The sequence below is a fragment of the Gekko japonicus genome, unplaced genomic scaffold, assembly GCF_001447785.1.
Source record: "Gekko japonicus isolate JY-2015 unplaced genomic scaffold, Gekko_japonicus_V1.1 scaffold257, whole genome shotgun sequence".
Taxonomy (NCBI): Eukaryota; Metazoa; Chordata; class Lepidosauria; order Squamata; family Gekkonidae; genus Gekko; species Gekko japonicus.
Genome location: NW_015171509.1, coordinates 1,341,999 through 1,356,621, shown reverse-complemented (window position 1 = coordinate 1,356,621; position 14,623 = coordinate 1,341,999). Strand labels below are relative to the sequence as shown.

At 46.0% G+C, this 14,623-nt stretch overlaps 1 protein-coding gene across 1 annotated transcript in view; it reads left to right on the top strand.

The window, feature by feature from the left end:
• The window catches only part of MYL5 (myosin light chain 5), a 25,243-nt gene extending 12,644 nt beyond the window's left edge, over window positions 1–12,599 (top strand). Inside the window, exons 4-9 of the mRNA XM_015419323.1 lie at window positions 6,156–6,263; window positions 7,098–7,173; window positions 7,584–7,688; window positions 9,189–9,267; window positions 10,518–10,566; window positions 12,461–12,599. Coding sequence (XP_015274809.1) covers window positions 6,156–6,263; window positions 7,098–7,173; window positions 7,584–7,688; window positions 9,189–9,267; window positions 10,518–10,566; window positions 12,461–12,559 — 516 coding nt within the window. The 3' untranslated portion in view covers window positions 12,560–12,599. The remainder of the gene's footprint in view (window positions 1–6,155; window positions 6,264–7,097; window positions 7,174–7,583; window positions 7,689–9,188; window positions 9,268–10,517; window positions 10,567–12,460) is intronic.
• Window positions 12,600–14,623: the final 2,024 nt, after the last annotated feature.

Here is a 14,623-nt window from a genome sequence, read left to right as displayed (position 1 = left end):
ATTATCTGATGCAGGATGCAGTTGTGTTCCATTTGGAATAAATGAGTTCTGGAAACGAACATTTGCAGATTGGTTTGGTACCTAAGCAGAACAGCCCTACTCAGAAGTAAGTCCCATTTGATTCAGTGGGGCGTACTACTCCCAGGAAAGATTTCTAGATTAATTCCTGCAGTGGGACTGATATGCTGCCCTTAACATTTGTGACTCCTACTTTATAAGATTAACAAAATTTGTGGCAGGGTATAAGCTTTTGGGAGTCACTGGTCTCTTCTTCAGATATCTGAAGAAGTGAGCAGTGACTCACAAAAGCTCCTACTCTGCCACAAATTTTGTTAGTCTCTAAGGTGCTACTGGACTCTTGGGTTTTTTTTCTGCTGCTACAGACAGACTAACACAGCTACCCATCTTGATCTACCTACTTCATATATTTGCCTTCCATCAGATTTACTGTAAATGAGAGATAGGACATAGGACCCAATATTTTTCTCTTCTGTAAAATTTTACATTAACATACGTAAGCAGGAGCTGCGGTGGCTCAAGTGGTTAAGACGCTGAACTGCAGGCTGTGGAAGGTCAGTAGTTCAGCAGTTTGAGACTCGGGTGCCGCATGATGGAGTGAGCTCCCATCTCTAGTTCCAGCTCCTGCCAACCTAGCGGTTCGAAAGCAAGACATTGCAAGTAGATAAATAGGTACCACTTTGGTGGGAAGGTAACAGCATTCCGTGCGTCTTGGTGTTTAGTCATGCTGGTCGCATGACCACGGAAACGTCTTCAGACAGTGCTGGCTCTTCGGCTTTGAAACGGAGATGAGCACCACAACCCTAGAGTCGGATTTGACTGGCTTTCGAGCAAGGGAACGTTTACCTTTACCTTTATATGTAAGCAGGCTTTCTATAGAATAAAACAGGTGTCAAATATTCTGTACTCATTTGTTGCCAGCAAGGGGGGAAAATAAGTGCTTCACTGAAACATGCATCTGTTCCACATGGCACCACTCTCCTGTGGTTTCCCCATTGTTGCTGCAGCTGCCAATGTAGCACAATAGCAATGGTGCTTCTACATGATGGGGTTCCTCCCAGTTTCCCCGGTCCGGGCTCCTCAGTGGCCATCCCCCCATGTGCCACTAGGGAGGCTCTTTGAGTGTTTTTTAAAATAGGTAATTGACATGTTGATAAAATGGTATATCAATATGTCAATTACTGCTTTTTAAACAACTCAAACAATCCTCCCAGAGGCATGAGAAGGTGAATGGCTGCTGCCAGGTATGGGGCAAGGAAATGGCATCACCTTGGGCAGGACTGGGAAAATCCGGACTTTCCCAGCCACATGGCAGCCATCCTGGCTTTGCTGCAGATTCCACCAAAACATCACAGCAAAACAGGTTTGGGTGAAGATTACAGGAAAGATGGGGGAAACTGAGGAAGTGCATGAAAGCTCCACAGAGCCGCAGGGAAGTAACATCCATGCTGGGACAAAGAAGTCGTCTGTGTAAACAAACATGTATTCATATCATTTTTTTCATTCCCTAGTAGCTTTTGGAGGTTGATGATTATTGGAAGTAATATAAGGACCATCAAGCTTGGTTTAGTGGGCGTAATAGAAGAAAGCCCTGTTGGTCGATCGGAGTGGGAAAGAATTGAGAGTATGATGCCTAACTCGCCCACCGAAATCAACAGGACTTGGTGTTTTTACCACTGGTTGGGTTGTGTGTCCATTGTGAGCTACTGGAGTTTTAAAAAGTCACCTACTTACTTCCAAAGAATAGTAATTTTTATAAAGGTTGAATGAACATAAGAACATAAGAGATGCCAATGTTGGATCAGGCCAAAGGCCCATCCAGTCCAACACTCTGTGTCACACAGTGGCCAGAAATACCAGTGCCATCAGGAGGTCCACCAGTGGGGCCAGGACATTAGAAGCCCTCCCACTGTTGACCCCCCCAAGCACCAAGATGACAGATCATCACTTGCCCCAGAGTGAATGAAGCATTCCACAGTGAGGTTTCCTGCTTAATACAGCATCTTAGATTCTAAAGTAATGCTCAGAAGACAAATTCACTTCACCCTGATCAAGTCTCTACTTACTTGATCTGAAAATGTAACCCATAAAAAGACGAATATCAGTGGGCATTTGTCCTTTTGTACATGAAGCTGCCTAATACTGAGTGAGAGCACTGGTCAGTCTTGTATACTCTGGCAGTGGCTCTCCAGGGTCTTAGGTAGAGGTCTTTCACATCACCTTTTACCTGGAGAAGCCAGGGGTTGAACCTGGGGCCTTCTGCATGCAAAGCAGATGCTCTGCCAATAAACCATGGCCCCTCCCTGTGACATCTTTCACAGCATCTAGCCTCTGCAATAACAAACAGTGATCTTATAGAGAGAGAGTGATAGGCACATACAGGGGTCATTTCATAGAAAAAGAGCTGCAGGAGCTCATTAGCATAACTTATTAGCATATGCCACACCCCCTGACATCACCGGAAGTGTGCGCCAGCCCCTCTGACAGGCAGAAGCACCTGGGATCCATTCTTTCCCCCCTCTCCCTTCCCTTTGCCTCCAAGTCGGGCGAAGGAAAAGGGGAGGGGGAGGATCTCAGGCGCTTCTGCCTGACAGAGGTGCTGGTGTGCCCACAGCCAGCCTGGGTGAATTATAGAATCATAGACTCATAGAGTGGGAAGGTACCTCCAGGGTCATCTAGTCCAACCCCCTGCACAATGCAGGAAGTTCACCAATACCACACACACACCCCAGTGACCCCTGTTCCACGCCCAGAATATGATTTAAAAAAACCTCCAGGATCACTGGGGGCCAAACTGGCCTGGAGAAAAATTGCTTCCTGGCCCCAAAGTGGCGATCAGCATTTCCCTGGGCATGTAAGAAAGGGCCACAAGAACTAAGCACTGATGCAACCCTTCCTGCTCTACCTCTCGTGATTTGCCTAAGTTCACACAATCAGCATTATGATCCTTTTAAAGTTGAAAGCATGATATAAATGCAAAGGACTATTTGTAAGATTATCTGTAAAACACAAGACCAGGACGCAGCTCACTTCTGGCAATCACTTAGAGAGACCCTATCACTCAGCTTCCATTGCCCCACACACACCCCACACTGGAATAAGAACATAATATCACGCCATACCACATTGCAATAAAGCCCCTACAACTGTATACAGAAATACTGAGCTTCCCTACCATTTGCCACAACTAGCCCACCACACAACCAGGATCAAGACTCCTAAGTGGACCAACAGACAGGCATACACTCGTTTGAGAAACTGAGTATTACATTACAACACCTCTGGAACATTACAGATCAGTAGAGGCAGCACTGCACAGTGGTCAGAGTTGCAGATTGATGTGGGGAGACCCAGGTTTGTATTCTCACTCTGCTGGCTGAGTGACCCCGGGCCAAATCTCCCCTTCTCTACCTAACCTACCCCACAGGGTTGTTGTGAGGATGAAATGGAGACTCATGGGCAGGGTCCCCAGCTTCCCTGGCAGGAACACTATGTTAAGAAATCTCTCACAATTATGCAGCCATAGCAGGCAGGAGGGAAGGAGGCGAATACCTCCAGCGCCAGAGACTTGTAGAGGAAGAGTCAAACTTTGGGGACTCACCCATGCACCAGAGGGCCAAGGCAGCAGGAGGCAAGAAGCCTGGGCGAGCTGGGCTCCTCCATGCCTGGCAGAAGATGAGGTGCAGAGGCGAGAGGTGGGCACGCAGAAGAGGCACTCAGCCAGCCGCACTAGCTGCGTGCAAAGAAACTCCCACCGCCCCAAGCTTCAGGGCTGCCTCGTTAAAGGACTGCGGAGGCCAGACTTGCAAAAGAGAAAAAGCAAGCTCAGGGTTCGTGGGTCGCATTTTGGGCTGTGGAAGAAGAACTGGCTCCATTCCTGGAGTTCTCTCGAGTTCCTGCGCTTTTGGTTTTGCTTTTTGCCAATCCGCCTCCCAAGACTGATCCAGGTGCTCCGCCTGAGGGCTGCCGGAGGCGGGGCTCGAGTGCTCATTACTTGTGGAGCTGAGGCTCAATGTATCCAGCTGCTCCGCCACCTTCCCTTCCCTTAGTTTCCTCTGGGAGCCCGAGCAAGCCGGCTGCTGGAGGGAAGGAGAGGCGGTTTAAACCACTTTCCCTTTTTTCCCACCATAGAGAACAATGGAGGGGATGGGGCAACCTGTTTGGGGGCACGTAGAATTGGACTCCCTGGTCCAATGTTCTTCAAACATGGTTGGTATCTTGGGGAGAGGCTCCAGCAGCTACCCTGCGAGTTTGGAGCCTCTCCCTCAAACTCCCTCCACCCCCCAGAATATAACCTATGTTTTCGCCATTGACTTCAATGGCCCATAGGATATAATGGGGCCGAAATTAACATTCGGCTGGCCCTTTTTCAGGCCCGACGTTCTAGCGTGGAGAGGTGGAGGTTCACACGTAGGCTTGCCAAGTCCCCTGCCCCAGAGGCCCGTTCCCCACCGCCGGCGGATCGGCCCCCGATGGGAACCCCACCCCCAAAGCACGTGACATGCACGTCCCCCGGAAGTGACGCGACCAAGCCGGGCACGCTGGGGGCGGGGCCACGGTCATCCGAGGGAAAACTCGATGGTTTTCCCTCGGATGGGCGTGGCCCCGCGCGCGCGCACTCCCGGAGCAGCGCTAGAGTCCCCCACTCCAGCGCTGCTTAGGACTTGGCAATCCTATTCACACGCGAGAGATGGAATTTGCCCCTACGAGTCCAAGGCAACCACCCCAGGACTCAGGGAGGCAGGAGAACGTTTTGCCCTGCCCCTGCCCCCCCCCAGCGGGCGTCGCAGCTGCCGCCAAGAACAGCGGTGGCCATAAGTTTTTAAAGAGCCCCTAAGGAGAGCTGGGGGAGCCAGAATGACCTCTCACGCGAGAAGTGGAATTTGCCCCTACGAGTCCAAGGCCACCACCACGGGGCTCAGGGAGGTGGGGGAATGTTTTCCCCCCCACCGTGTCCCAACTGATGGCTGGTGGAGTACGGGGCTGGGCTTATGTGCCCTCTCCCTTGGCGGAGCGGTGCTGGCAGAGCGGTGCTCCGGTGCGCTCCGGCAGGAACTGAGGCCTGGGCACATATAATAGGAAAAATAGTTTATGTATTAGAAGTGTCGCATTTTAAGCCACCATCTAATGGTTTAGATACCATAAATGTAACCTGAAGTATAAAATATTGTCCATCATATCTGCAAAGCCAAGTGACCAATCATGAAATCTCCAGGTAGCTTTCTTTTTTGGTCCTGCAACTGAAAGATTGCTGCCATTCATGGAACTGCAAAATCAAATTTGTCCTCTGCTGCTCAAATTGTGGCCAATATGCTCTCATAGTGCATATTGTCTGTGACAGCCCAGGGGATAGATATGAGGTTCCCATCTTGTTGGATTGCAAGACTGTTCTAGCATATTAAAATGATGAGTTTGATCCTACAGCTCCTTTCTGCTACATTGGGGGGTTCCGTCTGTTAGATCACGAGCTGTTACCTACCAGAAGAAAACTGTAGGATCCAACCCAATAATTCTGTCTTGTGCAAAATAACGAGCAACTTCAGATCAAAATTTTAAAAACACGCTGGGTGATGTTGTTCTGCTAGCACTATGAATACTATCACCATGTTCCCTCGTACATATCATGATTAGGGGCAAAAAGCTGGGTAGACAATTTCAAGCGTAAGCAACCTGTGTTTAGTCCCTGGGGAACAGAAGGTATCTTGCAGTGCTGACCATGTAAGGAGGAGATCTTGTGAGCTCAGGGTTCTCAAGAAGTTTGAGATCTCCTTTGAGACATGCCAGCTGTAAAGACAAGACACTCCCCTTCGTATAAGAGGCATAGGATAAGGATAGATTTCCAGAGAGACAGAGAGAGGCAGAGTAGCATTTTCCAGGAAAGATGGTGAGTGCAAACTGTACAGGGAGACGGGCTAGGCGATTTTCATTACCACATTCTGGTGGTGTTTTGATTGAATACATTTCCTTTGAATAATCATTGAAGCCTTGAAGCCTGTGTGTCTTTCACTCAAAAGAGGAGTCATGGGCCCTCCATGACAGGGCCATATATATATTACCTAATATTGGAATATTGTAGCTGGAACTGGCTGTGGGTATGTGAGGTTTTCCTAGGTGGGTTCATATTGTCTTCATTTCAGGCCAGCAGAAAAACCAAGAAGAAGGAAGGTGGTGCTAAGCGTGCTGCGAGAGCTTCCTCCAATGTTTTCTCTAACTTTGAACAGACACAGATTCAAGAATTTAAGGAAGTAAGAAAATGTCTCCTTTTCCAGAAATGTATAGGTTGGAAATTTTAGATTACGATGATCTGTTTAAGATGGGTAGCCATGTTAGTCTGTAGTAGTGGAACAAAATTTGAGTCTGGTAGCCCTTTAAAGACCAATATTTCCCGCGGTATTAGCTTTCGTGAGTCTAAGGTCCTTTAGATACAGCTGTGTTAAAGTCTGTTTCAGATACAAAACTGATTGCATGTGCATAGCTGAAGTAAGACTGGAGTTTTTGACAGTGTTGTAGCAGAGGTCAATGTTTTGTTAATAGAACTGGGCAGTACGTAGGTAGGTGGCCTTTGACTTCCTCTATAATGTAGACAGGATCTCAAGAGTTGACCAGTGATGCTTACTTGGTACATGTATTTGAAACTGGGACTTCAAAATGCTTAACTTTGCCTGAACTGTGCTTTTGCCCTGGCAAATTTGAACTGGAATCTAGAGAATCATGACAGAAGAATAAACTGCACTCAGGTCAAATTGTCCATACAAATTGTGTGGAATAATGTGCTATTGGCCCATGTTATTCAGTAGGGGTTACTCCTGCGGTCACAAACACTAAATAATCTGCTTTTAGTTCACACAGTAAAATCTAGTTGGAAAGTGCACTGAAAGTGGATTATTAAGTGTGTGTGACCCCAGCCTTAAAATTGCAGTCAAAACCTCATAAGAACCAAGTCCTACGATAATTTCTATAGATGATAAGTACTGTTAAGATGAAAGTGAATGTGGTTAGCTAAGGGATACAAATATTGTTGTAATCAGAAAGAGCTAGTATTTTACAATTTTAAACTTTTAATATAAATTTTCCTGTAGGCTTTCACATTAATTGACCAGAATAGAGATGGCTTCATTGATAAAGAAGACTTAAAAGACACCTATGCTTCTCTAGGCAAGTACTGTGAAATAATCATATCCTCTTTGAACTCATTCGTTGTTACCCTTCATTATTCTTATGTCTTTTTAATTTCAAATTATTTAAATTCTGTACATTAGAAAATGTCCATTATATCTGTCCCAAGTGTTCATATCCTATTAATTCACACAGCAAGAATAAATTGGATCTGAAGCTTATTTTCACATTTTGCTACTGTTAATACAAATGGTTTAATCTCCCTGTATGCTTGCAAATCACATAGTATTACAAAGGAAATAAGAAAGCAGAGGACACTTTTATATGCCATACAGTTAAATTTTGCTTCTGTTTAAGGACTAAGTTTTGGAGAAAGAGCCTCTTTAGCACAGATATGTTAATTTTATATACATATTCCAATGGATAACTGACTTTCTTTTTGCTCTTAGGTAAAACAAATGTCAAAGATGAGGAGTTAGAATCCATGCTTAAAGAAGCCACTGGACCGATTAATTTTACAATGTTTTTGAACCTATTTGGGGAAAAGTTAAGTGGTAAGTCAACCTACATCTTTCCCTCTATATCTTTGCAATGAAAAGGGTTAGAGACTTCCTTTCCTTTAAAAAGATGAGGTTGAGAATTCAGAACTAGTAGATTGTGGCAATAGATTATAATAGTGTTATTTCATTACAGCACAATAGCAATTTATTGATTTTTTAAAAAAAGTTCCCCCAAAGCCCCCTAGTTATCAGAAAGAAAACGGTAACTGTGAGAGGCTGCTGAGGGGAAAACATCACCTGTGTAGACATGTCCTTCAGAAATGCACACCTTTTGTGCAGATGGCTTGCGAATGCATGTGGACTGCATTCTTTCTGGAAAGATTGTTCCGAACGAGGTTTGAGAAGGAATATACCAAACATAGGGAAAGCCCAGGAGGTGGATAATTAGAGGACAAAGTCATGTCAATACTTTAAAGCCAATGAAGAGAAAAACCTGTATCTCCCTGTGGATGCAGCTAAAGACAATTGTGTTGCAGAGGAATCAAGATAAAAGGTTGGCAGCCAGGTTTGACTAGATATTTCTGTCATTTTATTGGACTTTTCTTGCTAGCTGTATGGTGGTCCAGAACGCTAAGAAAAAGATAGCTCCTCTTGATTGAACATGCACACTGGGGGGCGGGGAAGAGAGAGCTAATTCTACGAAGCAGGTCACAATGGAATCAATGGGACTGATTCCCAGGTAAACTCTTTAGCTTTGTTGTATTAGATACCAACTGAAGAACTTATTCTTGGAAGTAGGTTCCAATGGAATCGATGAGACTGGCTCCCAGATAAACTGTTTAGCATTGTGGCATTAATTGGTAGACTTAGTATATGCGAACACTGCAGTCATAACATTGATAGGCGTATTTAATAATGGATACTTAATTGTTGTTTTTCTATGCTGGAGTGCTCTTGGAGGCCTTCCTCAATTCCTGCTGTGGCCCTTCTCCACATTCTTTTTCTACACCAAGCCTACTGCTTTCTCCTGTTGGCTTAATTACCACCAATCCAGCACAGTAGCACTGACAATGTTACGGCATTCTGGACTTTGGAACTAGTATTTCCTCTCTTTCTCTCTCACATACCCATTCTTACATGCCTCTGGCTCCTCCATGCTTTCCAACGTCAAAGCCATTCGGGGATGTAGTTCCAAGTTTCTGTGTAGGCTATAGCAATGTCGACACACGCTGTCTTGGTTGTGGTTCTCTTGCACTCCTTGCCAGGAAATAAGGCAGGGTATAAATATTTTAAATAGAATAGATAGGTAAGTTGGGTAGCAACCTGTTCCTTTATCCCAGTATTCATCCAGAGTCCACATTTTGCTTAAAACCTTTGAGCTCTCCTAAGGAAGGACTTGCTTCTAAGAGACGTAATTCTGCTAGGCGGCTCAGCCAAAGCAAATTCTAGAAGGGAACTGCAGCAACTAAAAATGAATGATGCATCTTCCCAGCAGATGAACGGGGGCTTCGCATTACTGATCCCGCATCACTTTCCTTCCATTGTTTTCTACAGGTACGGACACTGAAGAAACCATACTAACGGCATTTAAAATGTTTGACCCAGAAGCAAAAGGAAATATTAACAAGGATTAGTAAGTATGAGCCGCCCGCGCACAATCTCAAATTTGATTGGCAAGCTTGTGTTTGTTAACCTTGGCTTCCGAGGGCATGAGAGTTATAGACGTATCCTTAAATGTGCATCTCTCCCAGACACAAGTGGGTGAGAGGTGTGATTGCTGTCATGTTTAAAACTGGCCTCTGTCCTGACCTCAGTGAGAATATAACATATAGACTATGGGGTACAGCAAATAGAGTATAGTAAATACAAAATAAATTGCTGAAAAAGTTCACAAAAATATAAAGATGTAATACATTTCAAATATCAAAGATGTAATTTAATATTTGTTTTCCAGCAGGTGCTAGCAGGTATACAGCACAGGAACAAGTTTTGCTAGTTATGCGACCCCCGAGCAAAACTTGTTCCTGTGCTGTATACCTGCTAGCACCTGCTGGAAAACAAATATTAAATTACATCTTTGATATTTGAAATGTATTACATCTTTATATTTTTGTGAACTTTTTCAGCAATTTATTTTGTATTTACTCTGTCCTGACCTCATCAGATCTCAGAAGCTAAGCAGGGTCGGCCCTGGTTAGCATTTGGATGGGAGACCACGAAGGAATACCAGGGTCGCAACACAGAGGCAATGGCAAACCCCCTCTGAGTGCCTCTTGCCTTGAAAACCCTATAGGGTCGCCATAAGTCAGCTGTAACTTGATGGCAACCCCCCCCCACAACCTCAGACCAACACCTCCACTGATTAGTCTATACATTTGATTTCTCCTCTACCGTTCTGTTTCGTTGACGTTCACAAGGCAGAAGAAACTCAACTACATTTTTTCCATGTCACATGCAAAAATAAGTCTTGGGCCCAGATTCCTATGTTACTAGTTGCAGTATGGCTGCCGATGCATCGTCTGTGATGCAGGATCAGTACCTATATCAAAGTGATTGGGTATGGAAGCACAGCTCGCGCTGGTTTCCCACTCTGCATCCCTTATTTGCCTGTACTGCCTCGGGATGTGATCCCGCAAATCAAGTCACCCTGGGAATGTTGTTTAGATCAACTGCAGACTTGCCACCCCATTGCTACTGCTACAGGAGTTAGCACTCAAATTAGGCCACAGACAGAGTTTAGGGGACTGTGGGGGGAATTTGGCTCAAGTATAGGCGTGGGTGACAAATTGCCCTGCACTGAATTAGGGCTACTTTTCGCACGGCATTTTAAAATAGCTTTGATAATAGTCATTAACCATCCCTTTCTCTCTGTTCCTTAAACAGTATCAAACGCTTAATGATGTCACAGGGCGACAAGTTTACTGCTGAAGAGGTTGGTGTACTCTTTGCCGTCATTTAAGAGTGTAATTCTTTTTAGGATGAGCACGTTTCAAAATAACCCAACACTTTCTGAATTGCCACCAGGGTCATATTCTTCTGAAAACGGCTACGACTTCTGGTCGTGGTAGAGGGAGGAGGTGTGTGTCTATGAGGTGAACTGGCTCCCCTCCAGTTTGAACTGTGTGGCTGAACTAAAAGGATTTTTTTCCTCCAGTCCAAGATCCACAGTCTTAAACTTCTTTTCAAGCAAACTCTGATGTGCCCAAAGAACTCCCCACTCCTAAATCCCAGGTGTACACTTAGGAACCTGCCTTGTACCCAGTAAAATGTCTAAAATGTCAGCTGAACTTGAGATCTGCTACAAGGAAATGAACCAAAAGCAACTCCATTTTGTGTGCCTTAAAACTTAAAAATCTTTGTATGTCTGAATTCCTGAACTCTGCCTGAATTCTGCTAATGTCATAAATGGTAACATCATTTAGGAGATGTTATGTTAAGAATGTATGTGCCTGCTTCAGGTAGATTTAGAGACAGAGAGAGAGAAGAGATTGACTTTATACCGTGCCCTTCACTACCCAAAGGAGTCTCAGAGTGGTTTACAATGTCCTTTCCCTTCCCCTCCCCACAACAGACACCATGTGAGGTAGATGGGGCTGAGAGAGCTCTTTTGAAAACCGCTCGTGAGAGAACAGCTCTGAAATAACTTGTGACTGACCCAAGGTCACTCAGCTGGCTGCATGTGGAGTAGTGGGGCATCAAACCCTGTTCTCCCGGATTAGAGTCTGCATTCCTAACCACTACTCCCAACTGGCTCTCTCTTAGTGCTCTAGTCAGTAAGCTAAACAAGTGTCTGGTGCAATGCTTCCTCTAAGCTATAGAGTCTTGTGAGCACGAATTCTACTTTGTGAGCGACTGGCGTTAAAGTTGTGAGCAGAGGTCATTTCGGGGGGGAACGCGGGGGAACACAGTTCCCCCAGGTGAGGTGCAGGGGGCGGGGCACATGATGAAGCCCCGCCCCCTGCTTCCGGCCGCCCTGCTTCCAGCCCTCATTCAGCCAGGAGGAGCCAGGAGAAGAGGGAGGGGAAGTTGCTTCCTCCCCGCCTCTCCCCACCCCTGCCTGCCTGGGGCCAGGGAGGGCCTTGGCGGGGCTTCCTCGCACTCCCGCCGGCCTTTCAGGGCCACCGCCGGGCACCTGATGTCAGGGGGTGTGGCATATGCTAATGAGTTATGCTAATGAGTTCCCCTAGCTCTTTTTCTACGAAATAACCCCTGGTTGTGACTGAGCGATTTGCCTACTGCATAGTTTGTCCTGGAGCCATCCTTCCTGAGCGAAGACAAAAATGTGTGAGCCAGAGGCTAAAAAACTGTGAGCTGGCTCACACTATCTCAGCTTAAAGGGAACACTGGTGAGGTCTGTTCTGAGCCTAGCCTCAGAACTAAGACATGGAGGTTAGAAGATGAAGACATAAACCAGGAACAGTTGTCTGCTATGAGTAATTGCCTGTTATCTACAGGTTATCTCAGCTCAAGATCTTTCACATCATCTACTTAGTGACTGCCTGATCCTTTTAATTGGTGGTGCCCGGGATTGAACCTGGCACCTTCTGCCCCCAAAGCGATTGCCGTGCCACTGAGTCGGCACCTTTCCCAAGTGGCCTTTGTGAGGCACCTGGAAGAACTAAAGGGCAGAAGAACTTTTTTAATGTTTCTTTTGGAGCTGTTAGATGTTCTGTAGTGGATTGCATTTGTGTCTTGAGTCTGACGTTGGCTTTTTTGTTTGATAAGCTGCAAAGTGGCTCCCAGTCTTCCAAATCCTTCTGCTGTTGTCTCCTGAAGCCCAGTTGCTAAACTTTGCTCTTCACCATGCTTTTTTTTTTAATGTACAGATAGACCAGATGTTCCAGAGCTCTCCTATTGATGCAGCCGGAAACCTGGATTACAAAGCTCTCTGCTATACCATCACACATGGAGAAGAAAAAGAGTAAAACCTGACAAACGTTTGGCTGTTGCATCAACATCTCTCTATCCATGCATAAAGAACTAAAATAAAACTGGAGTTCATTTTTTTGTTTGCCTTTTCAAGAGGCATGAGCATTGTGTGTCTTAATTTGAACACGTGCTGAGAGTGGAAATGCTGATGTTAAAGTTAATAGCAGCAGCAGAGTATCACATTTTTTTTTATCACTTCCTTCATGCCCAGCTGAAAGATGAAAGAAAAATCTTAGGGACACTGTACTTATATTCTGAAGGCACTTCCAAATAGGCCCCCGCCGCCGCCGCCCGCCGCCGCCCCGGGCTCTTTTTGTAGCAGGAACTCCTTTGCATATTAGGCCACACACCCCTAATGTAGCCAATCCTCCAAGAGCTTACAGAGCTCTTCTTACAGGAGCTACTGTAAGCTCTTGGAGGATTGGCTACATTAGGGGTGTGTCGCTTAATATGCAAATGAGTACCTGCTACAAAAAGAGCCCTTCAAGATGAAGCACTTTTTTTGTGACAGGCTTGTAGAATCAAGAGGGGCTTCCTCCACTGATGACGATCCATATGGACTAGTGCGATCGTTGTAGCTGGCCCAGCAATAGCTGTACCTGTATGAAGCTTATGGTAACAAACACCTGGTGTGTTCCACTGCCGGATGGGTTTGCGTGGTTTCTTGGCACTTTCCCTGCCTAGTCCCCCACAAGTGGCCATTTCCCTTGCCACAGAGGGCTTTAAAAAAAATTGGCCATTGACGTTTCATTATAGCAATCTGTCTACCAGGATTTATGAATTCCCAGTTTTTTAAATAAAAGTCTATAGCCCTTTTCATTGTAGAGTTACAGGGGTCATTTCCTGCAGGAGCGCACAGGAGTGGAGCTCCGGCAGTAAAGATCCCAAGGGGCGGGCACATCCAACAAGCCCCACCCCCTGCTCCCAGCAGACTTCAGTCAGAGCAAGAAGCAGCCAGGTAAGATGCAGAGCTCCCCCCGGCCCCCCGGTTCAAAACAGTCCAGTGGCACCTTTAAGACCAAGTTTTATTCAGGTACAAGCTCTCCCTCCTCTGCGAGGACAGATCTGCATGCCCCCCCCAATAGCTAGCAATCCAAAACAGTCCAGTGGAGCCTGAGCGGTGGGTGTTGCCTTCTGACACACTTCCGGTGATGTCAGGGGGTGTGGCATATGCAAATAAGTTATGCTAATGAGCTCCTGCACATCTTTTTCTACGAAATGACCCCTGTAGAGTTATAAAGGCATATCTATGCAACAAAAGGGGATAGAGAGTTATTTTTAAACTGAAAGCTGGGAATTCGGAGAACATCAAGGACAGATTGTTATAGTGTTACACAGATATGCCTGTTGCTGATTTAAAAGAGAAGAAATGGAGCCCTCTAGCAGCAGGCAGAGAAATGGCTGCTACAGGGGATTGACACAGGGAGAACGGCACTGACGTGGGCAGGACTGTGAAGATCTGGACTTTCCTGTCCACGTGGAAGCCAGCCTGGTTTTGCTGTGATCTTTCCCAAAACATCAGCACAAAACAGATTTGGGAAAGACTGCAGAAAAGATGGGGGAAACTTGGGAGATGCGTTGAAGCACCCGGGTGCTGTGGGGAAGCAGGAGGAAAAAAGCATCCGTACCAGTAGCATCCAAGCTGGGACAAACAACTTGTGCAAAAGCGAGAGTAGCTTTTCTGTGAGCTCCTTTTTCCTCTGCATTCCACGTTCATGCTCTATTAAGCACGGAGTTATTTATTTTTTTTTGCCTTTTTCAAGAGGCCTGAGCAAGAGTGAACAGCCACATGGTCCTGCTGCCCATGTAAACAAATTAGGCTGACTGTGCCACCATCATTTGCCACTGAGCACTGAAAACTACCCTTTTCATCCAAGGGAACCAAATAAAATGAAATCTGGCCCTGGTCACACGGGAGGTTTTGGCCCGCAAGAGGGACGGATCGGGGCAGCAGCAAACGGGTGCGATCACACCGCAACATCTAGGAAGTGGCGCGCACCTGTCCCCGATCAGGCCGAAAACGCGCATTAAAAAAAACCCCTAGGAAATGCTAGCACCAA